Source organism: Dipodomys merriami, unplaced genomic scaffold, assembly GCF_024711535.1.
Source record: "Dipodomys merriami isolate MVZ:Mamm:240054 unplaced genomic scaffold, mDipMer1.0.p SCAF_122, whole genome shotgun sequence".
NCBI classification, from domain to species: domain Eukaryota; kingdom Metazoa; phylum Chordata; class Mammalia; order Rodentia; family Heteromyidae; genus Dipodomys; species Dipodomys merriami.
In genome coordinates this window covers 1,326,030-1,347,281 of record NW_027202516.1, presented here as the reverse complement: position 1 = coordinate 1,347,281, position 21,252 = coordinate 1,326,030, and the positions used below count along the sequence as shown (strand labels likewise).

The window sequence follows — 21,252 nt, the reverse complement described above, 5'->3', positions numbered from 1 at the left end:
AGGGCAGTCAGGGCTGGACTGGGCTAGGCAGGGCTGGGCTGAGCAGTCAGGACTGGACTGGGCTGGGCTGAGTTGTGAAGGGCTAGGCTGGGCTGGGCAGTCAGGGCTAGACTAAGCTGGATTGGACTGGGCTATGCTGGGCTGAGTTGGGCTAGGCCAGGCCAGGCTGGGCAGTCAGGGCTGGGCTGGGCTGGGCTGGGCTGGGCTGGGCTGTGCCAGGCTGAGTTGAGTTTGGAAGGATGGGCCGGGCTGGGCTGGGCTGGTTGGGAAGGACTGGACCGGGCTGGGCTGGACTGGACTGGGCTAGGTCAGGCCAGGCTGGACAGTCAGGGCTGGGTTGGGTTGGACTGGGCTGGGCTAGGCCAGCTGAGTTAGAAAGGTCTGGGCCAGGCTGGGCAGCCAGGGCTAGACTGGGCTGGACTGGGCTAGGCCAGGCTAGGTAGTCAGGGCTGGGTTGGGCTGGACTGGGTTGGGCTGGGCTGAGTTGGGAAGGGCTGGGCCAGGCTGGGCAGTCAGGGCTGGACTGGGCTGGGCTGGGCTGGGCTCGACTGGGCTAGACCAGGCTGAGTTGGGAAGGGCTGGGCCGGGCTGGGCAATCAGGGCTGGACTAGGCTGGGCTGGGCTGGGCTGGGCTAGGCCAGGCTGAGTTGGGAAGGGCTGGGCGGGGCTGGGCAGTCAGGGCTGGACTGGGCTGCGCTGGGCTGGACTGGGCTGGGCTGGGCTGGGCTGGACTAGGCTAGGCCAGGCTGAGTTGGGAAGGGCTAGGCCAGCCTGGGCAGCCCGGGCTCCCTCCAGCAGGCACAGGGCCTCTGAGGGATTGGAAGGAGTGCCGTGTAAGAGCAGGTCTAGAGAGACGATGTGCAGCAAGGTTCAAGGCCAAGTCGAGAGACCTCACTTTGGACTAAGTTGGAGCCAAGAGCAGAGATATGGGGCCCTGAAATAAGGCAGAAGCAGGGGGACAGGGTCAAGTTGCTTGACATTTGACTTTGTGGCCTCCAGTGAAGCGTGTGGGGCAGCCTCTCCCGCACTAACCAACCAAGCAGATACACTGTGGTGGTTCTGGGGTTTGAACTCTCGTCCTTGTGCTTTCCAGGCAAGTGTTCTACCACTGAGCCTTACCTCCAGCTCTAAAATACAAACTTTAACAGAGTAAATCCTAATAGTTGCCAAAAGAACTCTTGTTCGTCACGTTCTGCTTACCTCTGCTGCTTCCTGCTGCTGCTTCACAATGGAGGGGTCAATGCCGGGGGTCTCCAGGTCACGGATGAAGTCTTGAGTGTCTTTAGTGGTAACGACCAGAGACAGGTGATCGCACCAAAACTTCTCTGCGAGCTCCATCACGTCCAGCAGTCTGGCCTCCCGTTCTTCCACCAGCGCGTGGATGTTCTCCCAGACAGAAGCCATGCGGTCAAGTTTAGCCTGCACAGCTATGGCGGCCCAACAAGAGCATCAGTTACCCCCATGAGGCGGTTAAGCAAATCCGTAAGCTCACACAGAGGGCAGTCATTTCCTGCTAACTCTAGAACTAGACCTGGCTGGCGGTGGTTTAGTGAGGATCACAGGCCCACATGCCCAGCCTTCGGCAACATACCTCTGTTCTCCCCTGGCTGAGCAAGGCTCCTCCTGACCCTGGCGTGCAGAAAGGTTAGTGAGCTGAGAGTGGACCTGGGTTACCCGATTTTAAGTTCAATAATCCGGGCCTCAATCCCAGCTAGTTAGTGAATTTTCTTATGCGTTCAGCTCAGGAGTGCTACTGTCAGTTCAGCCGCAGGAATGTGGCAATGATGTGTGTTTGTTGGCTTCCTTCTGAAGTCCTCAAGGATTTCTACTGTGTCTCTGCTCTTCCTTGGCACTCATGGTGCTGTCTGGACTGGCTATGGCTGGCTAAGTCACAGCTTGTGAAAAGGATCAGCAATGAAAAAGAATGCAAATCCAGGAGCTTTGACCTTACCCCCGTCATGCTTTAACCTATTGGTTTGAAGGCCCAGAGAACATTCAACCAACCTGTATTCAACTAGATAATTCCATGGATTACTTTCACAAACACAGGAATGATGTTCACCAGGGTTGTACCCTAAGCACACCCATTAGTGACACAGTCTCAAAGGTTTGGCTTTTTGCATGCACCTGGCCTGTCCACGTCTGTCTCCCTGCTCCCCAGTGATTACCTTTGGCAGAGACGTCCTTGTCGGGGCCTCCAGACCTGGCAATCATGTCCTCACCCCTCTGCCTGAGCGTCTCATACAAGGGCTGCAGCTTTTCCATGTCCATGGACACATTCTTGTTGTCACTGATCTGCTCCTTGACCTTCTCAACCTCCGCAGAGATGGACGGTGGCTGCCGGAGTCGCTCTGCTGTGCGCGTCAGGCTCTCCAGGATTTGGTCGATCTTGTCATGGAACTGGAGGGAAACAATGGGATCCTTTATGGGCAAGGTCTGTGATGTCAGTGTGAGTTTCCTGTGAGAGACCCTGTTCTTACTGACACAAGGAGAGCTGAGGCTTAGACCTTTCCTTTCCGAACAGAGGCGTCCAAAGAGCTGGATCCAGCTGCTCACCAGGACAGGCATGACGTGTGCGTAGGCCCTCTGCAGCACACTCATGAGTTGTGCGTAGGCCCTCTGCAGCACACTCATGGGGAACACACTGGGCTCCTGGTGAGTACCTGACAGGTGAAAACCTGGGTGCCCATGGCTCACACCTGTAATCCTAGCTAGTCAGGAGGCTGAGATTTGAGGATTTAGCAAAAGCCCTCAGAGACAGCACCCAGGCCCTGAGTTCAAGCCCAAGAAAGAAAGGAAGGAAGAAAGGAGAGAAACACAGAAAGAGACCAAAAGAAAAAGAGAGAGAGAGGAAGGAAGGAGAAAGAACTACAGATCAGCATCTGCCTTAAGATGCTGCTGTATTTTATCTTAATTTTAAAATTTGTTTAATAACCTGAGTATTTTATCTATAAAAACTGTTTTCTTCATCTTCAGTCACAATTTTGATGCTCTTGAGGTTACATTATAAAGCTCACGGACAGTTCTGATCACATCTAAGGGATGCCTTAGGTTTTGTTTTCCTGAATTGAAAAGTATAAAAAAGTATCTTAAAAAGACCCACAAAATGAAATCAAACAAAAACTTCCCTGATGCTGTATTAGAAGTCTGTATTTAATTCTCTCCCAACACACTATATGCAGATACAAATTAGGCAGTTATAAAAATCTGCTCACTCAGAAGTTCTATACTACCCTCACAGTTAAGGAAATCACAACTCAGGATTACAGATTCACAGGAATGTTTTGCTGGTGTTTGTTCTTGGATTTTTGGTGGTACTGGGGTTTAAACTTCAGAGCTTCATGCTTAATAGGAAGGTATTCTACCACTTGAGCCACGCCTTTAGCCCTGCTTTTTGCTGTTTATCTTGCAAATCGAGTATAGTAAGCTTTTCTGGCTGTGCTGAAACATGATCCTCCAAATCTCAGCCTCCTGTTTAGCTAGGTTTACTGGTGGGGCCACAAGTGCCCAGCTTATTAACACTTTACTAACAATCATAGCAATACCTTCTTCTATCTCTCCTAATGACCAATATTATATTACACTCACAATGGACACTGAACTAAACACCTAGGTAGTGACAGCAAGGGCATGTGTCATAGCCACTGAAAATCATTTTTATTATATCTTCAGCAGGGAGAAAAATGTACAAGCAGGATAAGCAAACACGAACACCTCTGAGAAAAAAGAGTTTAATGAAGAGAAATATTGTGGATCAATTTAATCAGGAGATCCAGGACAGTATCTCTGCTTGCTTCCTGTTTGGGAGAGCCCATTCTACTTCTAGCATCAATAGTAACGTAGGCTGCTGTGGGGAGAGTCTGGTCTAGCTTTATCAATTACCTGGGCTCCTGTGGGAAAAGCCCCGTTCTACTTCTAGTGTCATTGGTCACCTGGGCTCCTGTGGGAAGAGCCTGTTCTGCTTCTGGCATCATCGGTTACCTGGGTCGACTGGGAGACCGCTTCATCCAGGGCCACAGCTCGCTTTTTGACATCTTCTTTAATTTGACTGTAAAGGGCATCAGCGGCCACGTACTTCTCTTGGATAGAGAAGCCCTCCTCTGGGCTCAGCTCCAGCAGCTGGGGCCCAGTCTTGTTCATCTTATCTATGTGGGGCTTGTGCTCCGCTATCAGCTCTCGCAGTTGCTGTAACAAATGAAAGGGGTTTCTCAGCATCTCGGGGTCTCACCTGTACATCTCAGCTTCCGCACCGGCACCCCAGTGCAACCAGCTGGCAGCAGGCTCTCAGCAAGCACCCTCCCCCTGCCTGGCTTTCGTTCACACATGATGGTGTATACAAACCCAACAGCATGTACAACGTATGACTGTGTGTGCAACACATGACATGTACCACACATGACAGCAATGCAACTCATGAAGGTGCATATAACATATGATGGCATGTACAAACATGCTGGTATGTACAATGCATGACTGTGTATGACATGTGACAGCGTGTGCTACACGTGACGGCACGTATGCCACATGATGGTATGTACAACCATGACTGTGCATACCACATGGTGACATGTGCCCCCGTGATGGCCTGTACAGTTCAGTGCCAGGAAGGAGAGGCTGACACGTAGCTTTATCAATTACCTGACACAGTCAGGTAACTGTCAGCACAGTCATGCCTGAGCCCCTGCAAGGGGACAGCTCACAGTGCACCTTGTGCACCAGCAGTGCACTTGAATAGAGCATTCACCAAGAGTCCTTTCACGTGGAAAGATTCCCTAGAGAGACGAAGGTCTAACCCCAAGGGTTCCTTTTGACATTCATGACATGTATAAAACAAGGAGAGGAAGGGGAGGAAGGAGAGCTGAAAGAAACTCAGTAAACTACAAATACTGGAGGAAGAAAGACCTCAAGATAAAAGGATCTGAGAGTGATCTCCTCATCCACAGACACTGCTTTAGACACGTGAAGCTATACAAATGGTGCATGCTCGTATTCCACTGTACTGTAGATGCAATAAGAATCCAGTCTGCACTGAGGACACACGCACATCAGCAATCTACTTCTAGTCATTATTTTAAAATGTTGGCGTTGCAAGGGCAACTCAAATACACAGCTATAAGTTGAGCATTATTTGTAAAATGTGCAGGCACCAAAGGATTATGTTACTTAATTTTGTCCTCTAACCAGGGCAAACAGTGACAGCTTTTCATGGCTCAAGGCCAAAGCCATCCCTTGGGAAGCTTTGCCTGGAAGTTCGGGACCAGCCTCTAGGCTGAAGTACAAAAAGCCTTCCTTTTGTCCCAAGTCATGGACTGGGTTTCTTGCAGCATTTCCTGTCTCCATACTACTGACCAGCCCACCTCCAATCACAACTTCTCTCATTCATTGAGAAGAAGCCCCAGGATGGAAGCAGAACTGGCTTTTTATTCAGTGTGCATTAAAACCAGTCATAAGGGCAGTGGAGACACGGCGTGAGTCCACACAGAATGCTGCAAACAAAGGCACTGGAGACATCTCATACATCCCCACTAGGCATTCTTGAAAGCACACTTGGCTCTGAGTGATCAAACTTCTGAGTGACACAGGAGAGATCTCATCTGTGCCTCTCCGCTGTGGAGTTATTAGCCAGGGGCGTGGGTGAGATCCTCCTGTGACAGGCCAGGGAAACCACTGGTGTCTACTCGGGGGTGTGCACGTGTGAGTGCAGGGCCTGGGGAGAGAGGCCTGGCTCCTCACATGTGAGACCGGCCATACTGGACACATTCAGCATGACTTTGAAGAATCCTAGTATCTGTCACCAGGCCTTAAACTGTGTTCATTCCCACCTACAGCATCTCAACAAACTGAAGGAGAAGACATGAAGCTGGAAAGAGACCGTGAGAGAGGGGCATGTACCCAAAAGCTGGAATGGAATGGAAAAACTTGCCTGCAAGGTCTACGTACTAGTGCAATCCCGACTTGCTCTGCAGGTTTAACTACTATGTGAAAGAGGAACCAATTCCATTTGGAAAACGAGAGCTCAGTAACCAACTTTCTACTTGATGCTATGCTAAATACACCTATTGATATCACCCACCTGAGCAGAAAATCTATGCAAATTTTACATTAAAAATAATTTAATGAGGAGATATCAAGACTTCTGCAAGATAAACACTGATACTAAATTAAATTCAGTTCTACATGGTTTCTCTTCCTCTTGAGTAATTTACACAGTACCCTTGTAAACTCATTTTTCCTTAGTGTTCTCTAGTGTGTCTTTAAAGAAATAGTTAAAGATATTCTTCAATGCCAGTATACTAAGAAAGTAAACAAAGTAAGTACAGCATATGTTCCCAAGAATGATGTAATGTACTGACAATGTTCTGTCTGCTTACGCTGCCTTCCCTCCTCATACACACACATTTATTATATACATGCACACATGGATCACACACACACATACACACATGTGCACTGCTTACTCTCCAAGTGCACCTCATACAGATCAGGGAGAACAGTTCTAGGTTCACACATCCATAAACAGAAAGAACTCCAGAAGGCTTTCTTTTCCTGACAGTCTTCAGCTCTTTCTTGCACATGTCCTTACAACGTTGCACGTGACAGTAACAATGAAGTGACTGCCAGATGAGGGCTTCACAGTACAGTTTAAGACTTTGGAAAAATACTCCCTACACTTACAGGAGCAAGAGACCCACGGGCGCAGAGGCAGGCCACACTCATCGCCCAGTGCCATGTGCACTCCGCCCGGCTCCCTGAGGTGGCTATTTTGAGTTATTCCCAAACCTGCACTTTCTCCAAGCTGATGGTTCTATGTGATGACTCGTCCACTCATTTCTACTTTTTTTGTTGTATTCTATACGGCTCTGACGACTACATGTAAGTATATGAGTTAGCCTACAGGAATAAGCTGAAAGCTCTTCCAAGCTCATTCACCTGGCATTTACAACTGGGACTCTTCTTCCTGCAAGATGGTTTATATAGCCTGTTATTCTATAAAAGCTGTAATGCAATTATGGCCATACATAAGGATGTGATAGTCTTCTTACTGCAGTCCTGGGTCATGCACGCTAGGAAGGTGGGTGGTCCAGTGAGGTCAGACATGGTCTCCCCAAAGTGTCCCAGATGGAGAGTGGTGTCTGATGCAGTAAGAGCCGCGCCTAGGCTGCTGCCCCTAACCCCAGCTCACCCGGTGCTCCTCCTGCTGCTGCCTCAGCGTTTCATACTCGAGAGCAGGGGCCGGAAGCCGAGAGATCACTCTTTGGGTTTCTGTCAGCCACGGCCAGAGTTCTTCGTATGTCTCCCAGAACTGGCTCACCAGCGACTGTGCCCGTTCGAGCTGCAGATACCGCTCTGAGTTTATCTGGCAGATGGCATCATAGTTTTTCAATATCTTGTCCAGCTTTTTCTGGAAAATCAGATGAAGAAATGTGTTGTGACATTGGCTGGCACACCTCTCGGGTGCTGAGACCGGTGCTGCATAGGTCATAGGTGGTACACAGGAGGCCCTCAACAAATGCATGTGAAACAAAAACTACCCAGTCTAGCGGGTGTAAGTGCAAAAGTTCATTTCACGAGGACCTCAGTTTTTATGCATGGAACACCAAGCTTGCCCAACATAGTAAGCATGATTCTCTAGCTGTTAAGGCTGCAAAACAAGCTCCATTTGGTTTCTACCAACATATACATTATTTCATGGAGGAAAATAAAGACTACCTTTTGCAAATGAAATTGTAATAATTGCTAGCCAACTAAACCAATAAAAGCTATTAGGACCAAAACAGGGCACTGCAGCACATCCTTTGGAGAGGACAGTCATGGTGATGTGTTATAAATTCACAGTAAACTAACAGCACAAGAGGAACCCAACAGTAACCCACACTTAGAGAATGACACAGAAATTATTTCACAACAATCTGCATTTTTCATGTCTGTATCTCCACCAGATTTAAGAAAATTGCATTACAGAAGCAGATTTTTTGCAGAGTATAAAAATCAGGCACAGGTAAATAGGAATACAGGTGGACCCATTGCAACAATGAGTTGTACAAGTCGTTATGTCAAAAATGAACTTTACAACTTTGGTGTGGGGGGGGAGGATTAGGTGGGGGAGAGGATGGAGGGCGGGGGAGGATGGCAAGGGATGGGAAGGGGAAACAAAGGAGGAGGCTACAATGCTTGGTAAGAAATGTGCTCATTATCTTGCCCATGTAATTATAACCCCTCTGTATAGTATTTTCACAATAAAAAAAAAAACTATCCAAAAAAAGTCAGGCACAGGTACTTGCACGTGCCTTGTTTTCTGCCATCCACATACATTCCTGTGGATGCCTCAACACTGCCCTGAGGGCCATGAAAGCTATAGCCTCCGGCACTTCCTCAGAACTGCACATTTCAGGCTTTGTTTTAGCTCAAGGTGTGAACATTCTAGAGGTACAGACACCATGGCCAATGTATATAGTAACAGTAGTTCATACTGATAACAAGGGGAATGACAGAGCTAACATTTAACTGGGTGCTTGACATATACTAGGCAGCCTAGAACTCACATCTGTGAGCTTCTCCGCCTGTTAAAAAGACAGCCCTCCTGGCGCTGCTCTGATGCAACATTCCTGCCACCAGTGGGCTTTGTAAGCTAATGAGTTTGCTGCTTGAACCACAAGCTATGGGTAAGGGAAAGTGGACCTGAAGATTTAACTCAGCCCATGTTCACTCAGAACCTCTCCAGCAGGCACACAGACAAGGTGATACCTTCATGGATTGCTTTTCCTCTTCAGTGCATGTGGTCATAATTTGGTGCCCAGATTTTACAAGCTCATCAATAATATCTTTGTGTCTCAAAATCTCCATGGTGAAGGTCTGTAGTTTACCAAATACAGGTGAATATAGAAAAAAATGAAGACAATTAGGCAACAGTTGAAGACACCATCTGGCTCATGTGAGGGGCCTAGACAAGCCAAGGATCTGATCTGGGGTTTCATCACCTTCTGGGCCTGCAGCTGGGCCGAGGTCTGGTCTTGCTCCAGCCTGATGTCGCCCAGGGAAACCAGTCTCTTCTGTGTGTTGCTGATCCAGGACAGCTCAGCGTCAGCCGCCTGGTCAAACTAAACAAAGGATAAGTCATGAGGTCAACAAGGTCCTGCAACCATTGCCAAGAAGTACCAAGTGACATTTCTATTAAATATCCTTATTACATGAGTGGAAACTCTGAGCGTGGCTTTTCATGACATCCTAAAATAATGTGTGAGAGGGGCTGGGGCTGAAAAATAAAGACAGGAGTCATGAAACATAGGCCCTTCTGATGCCTGGCATCTGTAGCACCCTGCTACCAATTCAGAACGACTCGCGCTGCCGTCTTTGTTGCCATCAGTCAGAGGAGGAATGCACGTTGCCGCCTGCAATGCTATCTATAGTCATTTGACCTGTCACCCTACTCACATGGTACAAGGGTAGCGTTCTGCTCTCCATTCATGCTCTACAGCAAAGCCCGGAATGATCCTAGGTACTTACCATGCTGTGTGTCCGGAGGCCGACGTATGTTTCTGTGTATAGAGCACACCCTCAGCAGATCACAGATCAATTGCATTTGTTTCTGTTTGTGCACTAGGGCTTGAACTCCAGGACTGGCCACTATCCCTTAGCTTGTTCTGCTCAAGCCTGGTGTTCTACCACTTGAGCCATAGCTCTACTTCTGGCTTTTTACTGGTTAACTGAAGAAGAGTCCACTTTTTCTGCCTGGGCTGACTTTGAACCAGGATCCTCAGATCCCAGCCTCCTAGTAGCTAGGATGACAGGTATGAACTATATACCTGTTCACGTACATGATTTTTTCTCTGTTACCCAGCTACTTTTTTTTTTTAATCTATCTTGGGCTGGGAAGGTGGCTCAGTGGGAGAGTGCTTGCCTTGCATGCATGAGGCCCTCAGTTTGATTCCTCAGCACCACATAAGCAGAAAAAGCAAGAAGTGGTGCTGTGGCTCAAGTGGTAGAGCGCTAGCCTTGAGCTAAAGAGCTGAGGGACAGCACCCAGGCCCAGAGTTCAGACTCCACGACCAACAAAAAATAAATAAACAAAATAAATAAAATTTAATATTATTAATAACCATACATTAGTGGCATAAGGAGGATTTCGCAGTTATCATTCCACAGATGCATACAGCGAACTTTGACACATTCACTGCTCCTTGTTCCCATGATCTCTTCTGTCTCCCATACCCCATCCCTTTCCAGATGGTGTGCTGGGATTCATTATGCTGTATGCACATATGCAACATGTGCACATATACATATATAAATATATATACACACACATATACGTATACATGTATTTTAATCTTCTTTACTTCTCAGTATCCTTTCCACCTTCCTTGTCCCATGTATAATTTTTAAACATCTCATTAAGTAATGCAAACATTTTAAGAACTTTTTTTTTGCAGTTTGAACTCAGGACTTGCTGTGCAAAAACTCAGTAGGTCTGAAATATATGAAGAGATTTTGTTTTCCTGACCATAGCAGTAATTCATGCATACAACAGAAATTCTTAAAGCACAGGAAAACCTACAGAAAAAAATTAAAACTTGTAGTTAATCCCAATACTATCATATTTTAGCATTTCTTCTAGAAACTAAGAAAGATGGACTTATTTAAGTCTGGTATAATGCTGTATAAACAGTTCATAACCTGCTTTTCCACATAATATTCTTTTTGTGTGTGTGCCAGTCCTGGGGCTTGAACTCAGGGCCTGGGGTGCTGTCCTTGAGCTTCTTTGCTTGAGGCTACTGTTCTACCACTTGATCCACAGCTCTACTTCTAATTTTTGTAGGGTTTTTGGTAGCTTATTAGAGATAAGAGTCTGCCACCTGCCTTCGAACCATGATCCTCAGATCTCAGCTTCTTGAGTAGTAAGGATTACAGGCGTGAGCCTCCAGCGCCAGGTCCACATTGTATTATTTTAAATGTGTATTTTAGCATTCCTGCATGTTCTTACTATTATATACACAGCTCTGAATGAAGAGCTCCTTGCAAGGGGATCCATTCCTTGGCATGCGTTTCCAGGAGTCAGGAGCATCGTTTGCAAGCCCAAGGCCATTCCTGGTGACAGTCATCAAAAACGAATGGTGTGGGCAGTGATATGGACAGTAACCCAACAGGGCCCCTGCTGGAAGAAGGCCTCTGGGGGGTAGTCTCTGAAGGACATCAGTCCAGATGGGAGTAGGGGAAATTACTGGGTCAGGGAAGAAGGAGAAAGGTGGAGACAGGAAGCAAGATTAGAAAAGAACCCCAGTTTTAGAGCTGGGCATGGTCACATACTCCTGTAATACCAGCTACTCTGGAGGCAGAGGCAGGAGGATTACAGTGTGCAGGAAGCCTGTGCCAAGTTAACACAAAACCCTATCTAGAAAAAACACAAAAAAGGCAAGAGGGCTGGGGGCAGAGGTCAAGTGGTAGAGCACCTGCCTGGCAAGCCTGAAGCCTTGAGTTCAAACACCATTACCACAAAGGGACAAAACAAAAATGAACACAGGCTGTGGGCAGGTGGAGTGAACGAGCCTTTCTCAGCTCCTGGTGCTAAGTTCATCTCAAGCCCTTGGGAACAGGGGCCAAACAGAGAGAAGAGGGCAGAGTGCTGTGGGCAGTGCCCCAGGAGGGCATGTAGTGGCTTTGCTCCATACTACACTGGTCCAGGACCAGATGGGGGAGAAACTGGCAATGCACCAGCTCCAAAAGACACAGATGGAGCCCGGCCAAGCTGAGCAGGAAAGAGATGAACTTACCACAGACCTCTCTCCTGGTAAAGATGAGTTACTCTCAGAAATTTTCTACAGTTAGTACAAGATGTTAGCAATTCCTGAGAAACACTCGTCACCGGTAGCTAGCTGTCTGCTGAACACATTGCTCTAAGAGCTTCACACACAGCATCTCCTTTAACTCAGACCACAATTGCACACACTGGACATTTCCACGAACCCATTTACAGCCAGGGAAGCAGGGAAGTTAACCCAGCCAGGACATTCAGCCTCAGGAACTACCCTCTCCTCTCTTATCTTCCTGAATATGCTAAGGGATTCAGGAAATCAAGATACTGATTTCACCAAAAACGGCTCAAGTACTAAAAAGATCAGTAAGTAATACTTACTATGTGGCACACAATGTGTATTGCAGTGCTGGAGATTGAACCCAGAACTTCTGGCATGCTGGGAAAGTTGTGACTCAATAGTCTGTGATATACTGCTTTTAAAACATATCCTTTAAGCAAAACAGGGGGTCCTAAGAAAGACCATGTGGTGACTGCATTTTAACTTGAAGGCCATCCCCTCTCCTTCCTCCCCTGGCCGGGGAGGTGGGGGGGGGGCACTTATCACTTTTCTTTGATTGGCATTTCCTTCCACTCAGTGACTCCTTACTCTTAACACAGCCTGGAGGGTCCCAATCAATCTCACTTCTGCAGGTGATATTTTTCTCCAGGCCTGACTGCTAGAGGCCCAGTGAGCTGTTGGATCTAATGGGACTCTGATGGGCTGGAGAGCAGGGTTTCCATGGGTCCCCTGACATAAGCAAGCACTCAGAACTGACCCCACAATTCGCAGTCCAGCAAACTGCACTACTGATAAACACATCTGTATATGCACAAGAGACAAAGGAGAATGAAAACTAAGGTTTAAGAACCTCAGTGGTGTGAACTGGGCACACCAGTCTGTAACTCTTTTAAGCAAAAGTGCCTCTACCCATTTCTACAGGGTTCATTTGACTCCATTTTCAATGAGAGAAAGAAAGCCACAAAGATATGTTACTTTGTGCAGGTTCAAGCAGGGACATGTGCAATGTCTGACTCAGATAAATGGAATATGCTGTGGGCGATCTGTGGCATGTATTGCCAGAGGATACATGGTATATATGTGATATACACTGCAAGAGGGTATGTGGTATGTACTGTGGGAGGGCATATGATAAATACACAGTGTATATGGTGGAAGGGTAAGTGGTACATATGTGGGAGGATATGTGCTATACTCCGAGGGAGGATAACGTGGTATTCACCCTGGGAGGATTATGTGGTATACATGTGGCACATACTGCGGGAGGATATGTGGTATATACCCTGAGAAGATACAGGGTGTACACATGGGGTATATAGTGCAGGAGGATATGTGGTATACTTGTAGATACTTGGTATACACATGTTATATACCGTGGGAGGATACATGGTATACACCCTGGGAGGATATGTGGTATATATATGGCATATACCACAGGAGGCTATGTGGTATACATGGGATATATACTGTGGTAGGATACATGTGATCCCAGTGAATGAGAAACTTCATTCAAGTTTACATAGGGCTCTTTCTTGTTGGCACAGCACTTTTACTACACCAGTATAATCCCTCACCTCCAAACCAACTTCCCAGGAGGTCAGAGTTCTGTCCTGCTCTTTAGAGAAGTCTTCAGTGCCAGTTCCAAAATGGTGAAATAAATTTTAGTGGAAAAAATTGCAGTATTTTTAAATACTTGAATAAACACACACACACACACACACACACACACACACACACACACACTTATTTTCCCATTATAATGAGACATGTGAATTCCTCCAGACTTTGAGAACAGGGTCTGGCAAACACACTCCTCAGGCATGAATGCCTTCCCTTGTAAACATCCCTGAGGCAGAGCTGTTATCATGGTATTTCATCAGCTTCTGTAACTCCACTGAGCTACGTGAGGACAGGGATGGGGCACATTAGAACACTGGGTCTGGATGCCCCTATGAGCGTTGGTTTGATTTGTGTTTCATGCTTTTGGGCGGTGTTAATAAAAGCCTAGTTGCATACTTTCCTGAGCCCCTAGCAAGACCACACCACCTTCACCCCAAGCTTACAATCAGAGTCTGATGACTTGATGTAAACAGACACAGATATCTGAATAAAAGTTAATACAAATGTACTACCAATACCCTCCCCAGGTCCACTTGGCTGCTTTGTGCCTCCTGCTGGCTGTGGCTAAGGACCTACAAACCCTGTGAGCCACAGACAGGGCACACATCGTCATCTCTTCCCCTCCAATCATCTTCCCAAAAAACCCACATCAGTAACCAAACTGTTTCCTTTTACCAAAGAATACCCTGTCTTTGCCACAGCTTTATGTAAATGAAGAGTTAACACCGACTTATACACTCATTCAAAATGCTTACTGGCACAGCTCAGGCTCAGCTGAGGTATAAAAGTAACAACAGCCAAACGCCACTGTGCAGACAAAAGGTGTTTTGTTTGGAGAACAGGGCTGAGAGCAACAGGCAGATGGCTGCTAATGATGTATTCATACGTGGCCCCACCAAATTCTATTCAAACTCCATCTTTCATTTCTGAAGCACAGAGGAGGGCTGGAAACTCTGCTAACAGACATCTTTGTTCAGGTAAGGGCTGCAGAAACAGCAGAAGAGAATTTACTACCTAGACACAACCCACTTGTCCCTACCTGCTGTGACCGGAGAATGGCGGCGTCGATCTCCTCCACCTTCTGAGTGATGGAGTTGCTCACCAACCGGTAGCGCTCATTGTCCTCGGCTACCATCTTCTCCAGCCCCTCTCTGGCCCTCCAGGGGACCAGCTCCAGCAAGGCAGTGCTCACTTCATTCAGGGAGTCCAGGAAGGCTTTGTTGTTCTTAACTTCCCTTTTCAGCTCCTGAAGACATACAAACTCATGGTAAGAGTCTCGCCAGGCAAAGTCCTTTGCTGGGCCCTCGGGTCATGCTTTTGGTGTCTTAGTTACAGATGAATTAAATAAAACTTTGTCTTAGCCACTCAGGAGGCTGAGACCTAGAGAACTGCAGTCCAAACACAGCCCAGGCAGGAAAGTCTGCAGACTCCATCTTTACTGAACCAGCAAAATGCCTGAATGAAGGCATAGCTCAAGTGGTACATATGAGTAAAGAAGCAGAATGAGAGTATAAAGCCCGAGTTCAAGCCCTTGTACCAGCACAAAATAAAAAGTTAAAATAAATAAATATTTATGTATTTTATGGCTGTTTTGCAATAAGGAAACGCCTCCAGAGAAGCTCAAGCAACAATTTATTTGCTAATGTAGTAACAAGATTTTAGCTGTGATGTTTAATATATTTAAAATTGGGAAAACAAGCACCAGGCAAGTTCACATGTACCATTCTTGGCTTTCTTGGGACCTCTATGTGCCACCTAACAGACAAGGAGAGTGAGGATATCCTGAGCCAGAATTAAGTGACCTTCAAAATCAGGACATACTGGTACAAAGTCAACAAAGCAGTTGACTTGTCATAGGCTTGGTGGGTCTGACCTCCAGCCCTGTGACACCAGGGACGATTGTACACCAAGGACAACTGTATGCCATGGATGATCACATTCTAGGGATAATCATACACCAGAGATGGTTATACTCCAGGGACAATCGTATACCACGGATGGTTGTATACCAGGATGGTCATATACCAGGGTTGATCACATTCCAGGGATGATTGTACAACAGAGACAATCATAATCCATGGACAATCATACACCGGAGATGATTGTACTCCAAGGATGATCATACACCAGGGACAACCATACTCCAGGGATGAGCATATGACAGGGATGATATGGACAGAGGCTGGTGTGTCTGAGAATAAGAATGACTCCAAAGGCAGGTCCATCCCTGTTGTGTTACGGTTAGAAAACCCATTCTGGGCTACACCTCTATCAGACAGAAAAGTTGTATCCCCATTCTACATTAATTACACTTAAATAGTGATCGTTGTCCTTTCTCTGGTCTTTATCATTCTGTCCCTAGTGTGATAGTCTACTCTGGCAACCACAACACTCTTGACACGAGCTCTAACACATCATTTTCATCTTTGGGTTCCTGAGAATGCAAACTGTTAAGTTTGCTGCCAACTCGCACTGGGTTCCCACCCATCCTTCAGCATCCTGGCAGTGCCGGGAGGAAAGACGATCTCACTCCTGTGTGGGTCAGAGTAGAAGACAGCCAGCAGATCGGCGGAGTGTACCAGGCCTACCTTCTGTCTCGCCTGCACCTGGCCCGCGTCTGCTTTTGGGACCTGTGACTCGAAGGAGAGCATTTCCACCTCCACTTGGCCCAGCCAGGTGCTCAGCTCCTCGTGTGTGGTATGCAGCCGCCTTGAGAGCTGCAGGGCTTGCTCCAGAGTCTCAGCCACATCGCTGCTCAGTTTTGTAATGTCTTTGTACCTTGCTTTAATGACTTCCAATTTATCTTGGATGACTAGAACTTCATCACCTAAAAGGCAAAGACAGGTACTTCCTTAGGAAAAGGGGAGAAGGGTGGGGAGGCAGGTTTTTTTCAGTAATACTGTACAGTTCTCTAAAGATGATCTGACCCAAGAGAAACTGTCATTAGGTTTTCATCTTTTCTGAGGTTGCTAGAAAATCTAATCAGCTCCAGAACTACAAATGAAAATGTGGGACAGGGCACTGTGTCTCTCGCTCCATGGGAAGAGGCTACTGGGCAACGAACGGCCCACCATGCCTCTGGCTTGGAAGCTCGGGGTGGTAACAGGCTAAGGCTCAGCTGATGAGCCTCATCGTCTCCCTTGGCTCACAAGGTGCTACTGTGTTGGGCGGAATGTGTAACCTCTCATTACTCATGTCCACTTTTCCAGGGAATTCTTGCCTGTCTCTACTTCCCTTACAGAGTCACAGAAAAGGTGTCCTAGGCTTCACATTTCTAGGTAAGGGTTCTATACTATTTAGCATTCCTCCAACTCTGAACAGTAAGGGTAATCTTACCTAGTCCACGTGTCATCCCCCTAGTCCACGTGTCATCCCCCTAGTCCACGTGTCATCCCCCTAGTCCACGTGTCATCTCCCTAGTCCATGTGTCATCTCCCTAGTCCACGTGTCATCTCCCCTAGTCCACGTGTCATCCCCCTAGTCCACGTGTCATCTTCCCTAGTCCACGTGTCATCTTCCCTAGTCCACGTGTCATCTCCCCTAGTGCACGTGTCATCTCCCCTAGTCCACGTGTCATCTCCCTAGTCCACGTGTCATCTCCCCTAGTCCACGTGTCATCTCCCCTAGTCCACGTGTCATCTCTAGTCCACGTGTCATCCCCCTAGTCCACGTGTCATCTCCCTAGTCCGCGTGTCATCTCCCCTAGTCCACGTGTCATCTCCCTAGTCCGCGTGTCATCTCCCCTAGTCCACGTGTCATCCCCCTAGTCCACGTGTCATCTCCCCTAGTGCACGTGTCATCTCCCCTAGTCCACGTGTCATCCCCCTAGTCCACGTGTCATCTCCCTAGTCCACGTGTCATCCCCCTAGTACACGTGTCATCCCCCTAGTCCACGTGTCATCTCCCCTAGTACGTGTCATCCCCCTAGTACACGTGTCATCCCCCAGTACACGTGTTATCCCCCTAGTCCACGTGTCATCTCCCTAGTCCACGTGTCATCTCCCTAGTACACGTGTCATCTCCCTAGTACACGTGTCATCTCCCCATACATGTGTCATCTCCCTAGTCCACGTGTCATCCCCCTAGTCCACGTGTCATCCCCCTAGTCCACGTGTCATCTCCCTAGTCCACGTGTCATCTCCCTAGTCCACGTGTCATCTCCCCTAGTCCACGTGTCATCTCCCTAGTCCACGTGTCATCCCCCTAGTCCACGTGTCATCCCCCTAGTCCACGTGTCATCCCCCTAGTCCACGTGTCATCCCCTAGTCCACGTGTCATCTCCCTAGTCCGCGTGTCATCTCCCCTAGTCCACGTGTCATCCCCCTAGTCCACGTGTCATCCCCCTAGTCCACGTGTCATCTCCCCTAGTGCACGTGTCATCTCCCCTAGTCCACGTGTCATCCCCTAGTCCACGTGTCATCTCCCTAGTCCACGTGTCATCTCCCTAGTCCACGTGTCATCCCCCTAGTCCACGTGTCATCCCCCTAGTCCACGTGTCATCCCCCTAGTACACGTGTCATCCCCCTAGTACACGTGTCATCCCCCAGTACATGTGTTATCCCCCTAGTCCACGTGTCATCTCCCTAGTCCACGTGTCATCTCCCTAGTCCACGTGTCATCTCCCTAGTACATGTGTCATCTCCCTAGTACATGTGTCATCCCCCTAGTCCACGTGTCATCTCCCTAGTACACGTGTCATCTCCCCGTACATGTGTCATCTCCCTAGTCCACGTGTCATCTCCCTAGTCCACGTGTCATCCCCCTAGTCCACGTGTCATCTCCCTAGTCCACGTGTCATCTCCCCGTACACGTGTCATCTCCCTAGTCCACGTGTCATCTCCTTAGTCCACGTGTCATCTCCCTAGTCCACATGTCATCTCCCTAGTCCACGTGTCATCTCCCTAGTCCACGTGTCATCTCCCCTAGTCCACGTGTCATCTCCCTAGTCCACGTGTCATCTCCTTAGTCCACGTGTCATCTCCCTAGTCCACATGTCATCTCCCTAGTCCACATGTCATCTCCCTAGTCCACGTGTCATCTCCCTAGTCCACATGTCATCTCCCTAGTCCACGTGTCATCTCCCTAGTACACATGTCATCCCCCTAGTACACGTGTCATCTCCCTACTACACGTGTCACCCCCTAGTACACGTGTCATCTCCCTAGTTCACGAGTCATCTCCCTAATACACGTGTCATCTCCCCTAGTACACGTGTCATCTCTCCAAGAACATGTGTCATCTCCCCAGTACACACGTCATCTCCCCAGTACATGTGCCGACTCCTCTAGTACACGTGTCATTTTCCCAGTATCTGTGCCAGGTCCCCTAATACACAGGTCATCTCCCCTAGTGCACGTTTCTGAATTGCATATTGATTTGAAAGTGGGATTTTCCAGCGAGCACAGTGCCCCTAAAGCAAGTTAGTTTCTCTGAGCTCGTGCACGTTTCTGAATTGCATATTGATTTGAAAGTGGGATTTTCCAGCGAGCACAGTGCCCCTAAAGCAAGTTAGTTTCTCTGAGCTCTTTTTCACTCCTCTTGTGCAGGTATTGAACTATCTGTTTTACAGTGGCTCAAGCATGATTGTAGTAAGTTGGTGGATTGCCATATAGCATGAGTCATTGTGAAGCAATCTACCTTTAAAAAAAACAACCCCACACTGTCTACCACCGGCACATTTGTCTGTCCCCTTCCACAGAGGAAGGCTGAGGTAACTTCATCATGGGCTTCTCTGCCATGACAAATCTTTAAGTGATGAGTAATGCACACAGCATCCACCAAGAGCTTAAATGAGATCATGAGAAAAAAGGAGGACTGGACTCCAAAGCTCTCTTGACTGGCCTTCAAAGCAAAGTACAGACCCAGGTCTTGGAGAAGGCTCGTCTGTTTTTCCCTCTACTTCTAAACTCTTTCAAAGGTGATGCACATGCAGACAACACGATAGTTTGACTTGCTGTGGTTTGTCCTCTCACCTGTGGTTTGTTTGAGTAGTTCTAAGCCATTTAGTTGTGCCTGATCCACACTTTGCTTCCTGAGCATGATGTCTTCTTGTAGAACCTGCAAACACAGGAACCATTTGCACATGGGGGAGAGACTTCAATCAGTGTTACCATTCATTATTGCCAGAGAACTTTGATCTCTCACCTCTGAGAGCTAGGTCTCACAGAGCTGTGCATGAGCCAACACCGCAATACTCAAAAATAGCCACTGTTCTCATGGTTACAACTCTTCTTTCTACCTTATCCATGCTCACAGCCATAACTTACCACACCCTCCTTTCCGGAAGATGCTCAGGGCCCTGTGGAAACTGGCAATGCGGAAGGACCGAGGCACCAATTCACGGTGGGTCCCATGGTAAAATCACAAAACACAGAGGGAAAAATCCAGCTAACTGGATAAATTCAATTCCCATTTATGAGCAACTATAAACGAACCCTGTATACACAAGCAAAGTGCTTTTCTGAGTATAGCCAATCACATAAATCATAATGGACACAAAAGAATGCAGAAAAAGAAAGATAAAATAATGACAACAGAAATGAAAGCAAACAAACTTAAATAAATGAAAATACCCGAAGCTCGGCCTGCTGTTTCCGCAGTCCCTCGGGGCTGCACTCCCGGACCTGCAGTTGGCCCAGCTTGCCGTGCACTTCGTTCAGCCAGTTCATCAGCTCAACTTCATCCTCCCCGAAAATCTTAGCATTACATAAGGCCTGCTGGAGGAGCTCAGACCTGCTGTGACTTCTCTCTTGAATCTCAATGTACCACACTTGCGAGGAGTCTAGTTTACTCTGCACCATATCCTTATCCTCCCTGGAGCTCAAAACCTTTAAGGACTGGCCAGCGCTAACAGCCTGGTGTAAATGTTTACTGTGAATGATGATGTCATCTTCTAAGGCCTACATGAAGTTTCAAAAAAGGAAGAAAATAACAAGAATGGACAAATAAAAATGAAAACAGAACTTAAATGACATTTGAGATGATTTAGTTGGCAAGTATGTCAAAACAAAACAGTAACACATAACTCAAAAGTCACGTCACAAAACCATAAAACAAATGGAAAAGCACGTCTGGCGGGTGTGCGATCTGCATCTTACTTTGTGCTGGGCAATTTGCTCCTCCAGTTTGGATGCTTGGGTTCCTACGGGTTCACAGCTCGCCAGCCTCTTCTCCACGCTCGTCAGCCAGTCATTCAGCGGTTCTAAGGTTTCATGAAACAGCTGGGCTACCACTGAGATGCCTTCCAACTGACGGTTCCTGTAAACGCACCAGGACCACGGTCCGTCAGCGAGGAGGGAGGTGTGAAACGGTCCACAGAAACCTTCCCTCGTCTTCTCCCACTCCAGCCTAAACGTTTTTGGTAGACATCCCCTAAGGGTAAAATTTCAATCTACCATTTAAAGGACATGTCACAATAGTTCTTAGATTAAATAAAGTGGAACAACAGGCCTTCATACGTCCCTGGGCCTCATGGAGGGTAAAGCCATCTTTTCTAACAATGATCCTAACACTCCTGGGGATCATTACAGCCATGTTATAGCTATGTTCTGTCAACAGCACCACAGCGACCACGAGGAGGACAGGCTGAGCGCAGAGGCCATGTGCAGCGGTGACAGGCATCATGTACTTGCATACCAGCAGCTGAAGTTATGTAACCAAAGGGTCACATGACCCACGCACACCTTCCCTGAGTTAGTGGAGAATGCTACTTGATAAAAGCACAGAGCGTTTGCTGTATTAGCCAGAAGCAGCGGTTAATGCTTTAAGGATCACACCAAGTTCTCAACTTCATTTAAGGTCTGGAACAGTTTGAGAGAACTCT

At 47.5% G+C, this 21,252-nt stretch overlaps 1 protein-coding gene across 14 annotated transcripts in view; it reads right to left on the bottom strand.

Moving 5' to 3' along the window:
- Positions 1-21,252, bottom strand: part of Dst (dystonin) — a 311,344-nt gene that overhangs the window by 43,346 nt on the left and 246,746 nt on the right. For 11 of the 14 annotated variants that reach the window (XM_070017230.1, XM_070017235.1, XM_070017233.1 and 8 more), the window contains 11 exons: positions 20,528-20,687; positions 20,003-20,329; positions 19,403-19,487; positions 16,019-16,257; positions 14,470-14,676; positions 8,979-9,098; positions 8,746-8,853; positions 7,184-7,402; positions 3,982-4,185; positions 2,169-2,400; positions 1,201-1,427 (listed from right to left, as the gene is read on the bottom strand). In XM_070017230.1, the coding sequence (XP_069873331.1) occupies positions 1,201-1,427; positions 2,169-2,400; positions 3,982-4,185; positions 7,184-7,402; positions 8,746-8,853; positions 8,979-9,098; positions 14,470-14,676; positions 16,019-16,257; positions 19,403-19,487; positions 20,003-20,329; positions 20,528-20,687 (2,128 nt within the window). The remainder of the gene's footprint in view (positions 1-1,200; positions 1,428-2,168; positions 2,401-3,981; positions 4,186-7,183; positions 7,403-8,745; positions 8,854-8,978; positions 9,099-14,469; positions 14,677-16,018; positions 16,258-19,402; positions 19,488-20,002; positions 20,330-20,527; positions 20,688-21,252) is intronic. The other 3 variants (XM_070017239.1, XM_070017244.1, XM_070017243.1) reach the window with 1 other exon arrangement.